Raw genomic sequence first — 5,261 nt, 5'->3', positions numbered from 1 at the left:
AATTCCTGTAAATTGGGTGGTTTATTTTGCAACTGTGATAACTTACTGTGTTCTTCACCCTTTTTCTCCTATACATATTCTCAAAAAATGCAACCACTTGTTGCTTAAGAGATTATGTTGCAAACTGAAACTTTGCCTGATATAAAAACAACTGCAGCTCAAACCAGATATGTCCTTTTTCCTATGTGTGTGCTTCTGGACCATCCTCTGGAATGGCAGGATGAATCCTGTATCTTGTCTTCCCTCCCTCCCCCCCCCCAGCCCATTCCGAAATGAAAGATACAGGTATCAGGAAAGAAGCTTCTAGTAAAAAATATGCTCCAAAATGCACGGAATGGCTCACTTTTGTGCCTTTATCCTGTCCTATTTCAATGAGATTTATAGAGAAAGACAGCTTGAACTGTATTTGGATTTAAGTTGGTTAAAAGCAAAAGACAGAGAGCCATGCTAATCGGATTTGCAGTTTTTAGCATTATATCCAGAGGCACTGGGTTTCCAAAGTAAAGATGGAAAATGCATGTCCATAGCTACACATATGCTTTTTTTCCCCCCTGCCTTGCAGTATTTACGCAATCTTCTAAGTACAATGTTGTCAAAAAGAGATGAGGAAGGATTAAGGGGAAAATAATTATGGCTTCTAAAATGAAATCTTTTTTGTATATGTGTGTATAGTGTATCTTTATGTGTAAGTTCACATGGATATCCATTGATACTTCCCCAGACTGCAACTCACAGATGTATGTGCTGTTGTTGGTTAAGTAAAATATTATGAAAACAACCCTTACTGGCACAGCCATTAATTTTTCAAAGGAAAGAAAAACATCAATAATCCCTAACTGGCACTTTTACTTCTGTTCCATAGAAACTCATGTTATGTGTTGCCACTTTATTTCCCTTTAAGACAGCTTTAAAAAACTACAACAAAGAAAAGTTCTCAAGTTGGCTTTTCATGTTTGTGCCTCTCCCTCCTGTTGTGATTTGTAAAAGAGAAAAGGTGACCAATAAAAACTGAAAAGACTGAAGCGTATTTTCTTCAGGACACAATTTTCTCTCCCAAGAACTTGGGATGGACAGCTCAAATTAACATCTTGCCCTTGCAGGCTCTGAGTAGATTTTAGAAATATTTTTCAAGGATAGCAATTTTTTTTAAAATTGTTGTGTGTTTTTAAACTTTGCAGTTATTGTGAGAGTCTTCCTTTTTCCTTGAAGAAAGGCCTGAGTTAAAAGTTCCTCTCTGGGACTTGGGTAGACTTTGTTCTGGAGCAGAATCCAAATCCTTCATTAGTCAATTCTTCAAAGCAATTCTTTCACATGGGAGGAACTATCATGCCAGATATAGCTGTAAAGATAAGAAGGAATGAGACACAAAACCAAATCAGTTATGCCATTTGGGGCAAGAAAAACAACTGTTTCAAATATTCAGTAGTAGATCATTCATCTGTGCTTCAAGTCGGATTTACACATTATAATGGGTAAAAGCTTAGAGAGGAAGAATAATAGCTGATGTTAGGCTTCATCATACTGAAGCCACACCCACCCCATTGCCGGCAATGCAAAAAGAGTCACGATACGTCGTGACACGTCACGTGACATGGCGAGTTTGACACCCATGCTCTAGAGTCACTTATTTCAGATGTAAAACTCTAAAGTATTAAGTAAGTGCTTGCAAGGAAACTGCAATCTATATGGATAGAAGTTGCATGCAGGCAAGTTAACATTCTTAATGAAGCTCAGTCTATAACCCTCAATCCAAAATTATTTAGCTGTTTGAATGTCAGAAATAACACTGGCAATCCTTAAGCTGATTGCAATATAAATTCTGATGAAGGAAAATTTAAATAATGAAGTTATCGCTTGGAAAAGATTTATTTTTTAATCTTGTGGTTCTTCTTTCAATTTGCCAAATAGAGTTCTAAAATCAAGAAAAGGGCGTTGACCAGCTGCATGCATAATATATAATTAGTATTTTCTGAAAAAGGAATTTTTGGAGATACCATGCAGAAAACTAAAAATTGTTTCACAGCTATAAATAACAATTGTCTATAAACTGTTGCCAGTTTGAAAACTGGTAAAAAAAACAATAAAAAGTTTTTCATCTATAACTGCTACTTAAATAAAAAAAACCTTCAAAGATCTAGCATTTTTCCAATTTCATACAGTAGCCAGATAGACCACTGGTAGGGCATGAAAATTGTTCCCTTTCCTATTGTTATTATCCTTTCTTGTATTTGATTTATTTTCTCCTCATATCTTTTATGCATGTAAAGATATATCCCTGCTCAATGCAGTTGCATCATAATGTTCTACAGGTCTAAGAAATGGGGTTATTTGAAACAAATAGTTTTACAGAGTTCGCACTGTATTTCTTTACAGACTAACAAAGGTACAATCTTTCAAAAGAAAGTAATTTGAAAGAATTCTGATTTCAACAGGATTGGCTCACATTCAGTTATTACAATAGATACATTTCATTTGCAAAGAAGCAGATCTGTGCATTATGCTAGGAGAAATCTACAGGAGATGATCTGGACTCACCTATTCCATGCAATATGAAAAATGACCTACTGCAAGCAAATATGTCGTTGCCACTGGCATTCACACATGGCTCGTGATGATGCCTATGACAGAACCATCTTTTAAAGTGCCATAAAGGGATATGGTAAATTCTGGACTTTAGACTGATGTCTTTCAAAGGTACATAGGTTAGAGCCACCATCTTAAACATCTGGGCAAATGATATCTTGGGGAAGAATTCAAACCCATGGCTGCTTCTAATTCTTGTATTTTACTTACATCTACAATAATTTGATAAGAACCAAACCCAAATGAAAGGGGATGTTTTTTTTTTCCACAGACATTACCATATGTGTATGAATTGCAAGACTAATCAGCAACAAAAACCAGCAATTTAGGTGAATGGCAACAGATAAATAAAATATGAGGAGACAAGAAAGCAAAATATATCTAAACGTTTGGAATCAAGCATGCTAAATGTGTGACTTATTCTGATAGCATAGTAAACATTCCCTTTGAAAGTAGAGTCTCCCTTGTTCAAGGCCACTTTTCAAATGCTTGGCAGGGTGGACATAGTCTTTATAGCAGAAGACTTTCTTTAACTTTTTCTGACTTTGTGATCCGATTAAGAATTCTTGGGTGAAAAGTTTTCAGGTTGCACTTTGGGCTATTTGTATCTTTAAATGCCAAATCTTTGAATTGTTTTAATAATAGTAAGTACTGGTTGCTAAATGCTGAAATTTAATATGTAAGTTGTTTTATTGCTTAAGGGTTGGAAGATTTTATTAAAGATTTGTGGATAGATATATTCTGTGGCCAAATTAATACTTCTAAGTCCAGATATGATTAATAACTGCAAGAGTTTGAGGTTTTACATCATACTGATAGTCCTTGGTTAAGGACTCAGCAATTCTTCAAACTTCCAGTGGTGCTAAACAGGGGGATTTATGACTGATCCTCAAAGTTATGGCTGCTATCGTGTTACATGGTCATATGATTTCAATTTGTGACCTTTCTTGCTAACTTCCAACATGTAAATGGGGAAACCAGCAGGAAATCAAAAGTCTCATGTGTCTTACTTAACAAACTACATAATCCTTGCTTAACAGTTGTAACTGGGGACTTCTGAAATTGTTATTGCTGAGAGTGGCATGGTCATGTGATATCACGTTTACAACTGCATTGATTAGATATTCTTTTTTCAGACATTGTTATCAATTTTCATTAAAATGAATTGGTTTCATTTTTTTTTCTTTTGAAGGACAACAAAATTTCAGCAAAGTAGATTATGATGCAGGTTTCCAGCATTTACTTTAGTTTTAATGTGGTTGATTTCCATTCATCTTGCCAGCAGTCTTCAGTTTCTTTGGTTTCCCGTAGTTCAATAAATCAATATTCTGATTCCTATTCAAATGCTTAGTTCTATCACAGTTAATTGGCAATAACAGTATATATAAATTGGCACACATCAGATAGGTTCCTTTAGATTTCCAATTACATGAGGTTCAGCTGCAGTTTATCCTTTCCACTCTTTCATTGATGTCTCAAGTGTTTTTGCAGCAAGCAGAAATCTAGGCAGTTGAGAACAGGGGCAGAAGCAGCTTCACTGCAAGGCGTAAGATAACACTGTCTAGTTTAGTTTGTCCATAATCCAAGCAGATTCACTTGACCAAATATATGGCTTGCGTTGACCGTGTTTCACAGTCCACTATTACGGTTAAGACTTTGGTTTCTTTTTTTCCCCTTTTTTGTCATTGTTAAATAGTTGGCAGCTTCAAGATCAACACACATTTAGCTGTGATTCTTCTTTCTATTTTTTCCCATGCTTTTTTAGTACAAGGCAGTTCTCCTTGGTCCTTTTAGCCAAGGAGATGCTTTTCCTATAGACTAGTGAATAAGTTGTAGATGAATCTTAATTTGCTTTAGCTCTTCTCTTTCTTGTTCAATTCCTGTGCATATTCCATTTACCAAAATGAAATGTGCATTGGATTTGTTTTCCATACCTTCTGTTCTTGAAGGGGAAACAATCTAATAAAATGCAACAGTGGATGTTGCATTTGTCTCTAAGAATAGTAAGTCCTTTCTGTTTATAGTATAGTATAGTATGTCAGTAACCCTCTCTCCCCAGAGGTGTTTGAGGCATCAGGGGATTGTGAGACCCTTCTTGACTAAGTGAGCATGAAATGTTTCTCTACTCAATGCTTTAGAATGTGGTAATGTGGTAATTATGAGGGGGTTATGCACAGTAGGGCAGCCCTCCAACAAGCCAAACTAAATAGTAAATCAGGAAATTGCTTTTATGATGTATATGGTCCACGTGTTAACTAGATAATTTCCACTTTTCTGACTTGTGGTCCAATGCACGTATGGCAAATAATTTTACTGCAAATTTCACATGGAACCCAATACTCTTTTTAATCAAATCTGCCCATAAAGATATTTGGTCATTAGAAAAATGTATTCAGAAATTGGAAAATTGAGGATGTTAAATCAACATTACCAATGCAAACCAAACAGGAACATGAAATTAGACATTAAATGAAATTTTATAATAATAATAATAATAATTTAATTTATATACCGCCCTTCTCCCATAGGACTCAGGGCGGTTCACAGCATATTTAAAAACAGATACTATACACAAATACAAAAATACAAAAACACAAAAATATAAACCCCAATAAAAACCGAATTAAAAACCAAATATTGACGGCTGTGTTTCCAATTAAAATTGCTGTTAAAATCAT

At 35.1% G+C, this 5,261-nt stretch overlaps 1 protein-coding gene across 1 annotated transcript in view; it reads right to left on the bottom strand.

Moving 5' to 3' along the window:
- Window positions 1–261: 261 nt before the first annotated feature.
- The window catches only part of LOC107302951 (EBF transcription factor 1), a 118,114-nt gene continuing 113,114 nt past the window's right edge, over window positions 262–5,261 (bottom strand). Inside the window, exon 11 of the mRNA XM_015832117.2 lies at window positions 262–1,339. Coding sequence (XP_015687603.2) covers window positions 1,308–1,339 — 32 coding nt within the window. The 3' untranslated portion in view covers window positions 262–1,307. The remainder of the gene's footprint in view (window positions 1,340–5,261) is intronic.

The sequence above is a fragment of the Protobothrops mucrosquamatus genome, unplaced genomic scaffold (genome assembly GCF_001527695.2).
Source record: "Protobothrops mucrosquamatus isolate PMUCROS unplaced genomic scaffold, P.Mucros_1.0 scaffold_306, whole genome shotgun sequence".
Taxonomy (NCBI): Eukaryota; Metazoa; Chordata; class Lepidosauria; order Squamata; family Viperidae; genus Protobothrops; species Protobothrops mucrosquamatus.
The sequence above is the reverse complement of the archived record's forward strand: the minus strand, read 5'-3'. Positions and strand labels throughout refer to the sequence as shown.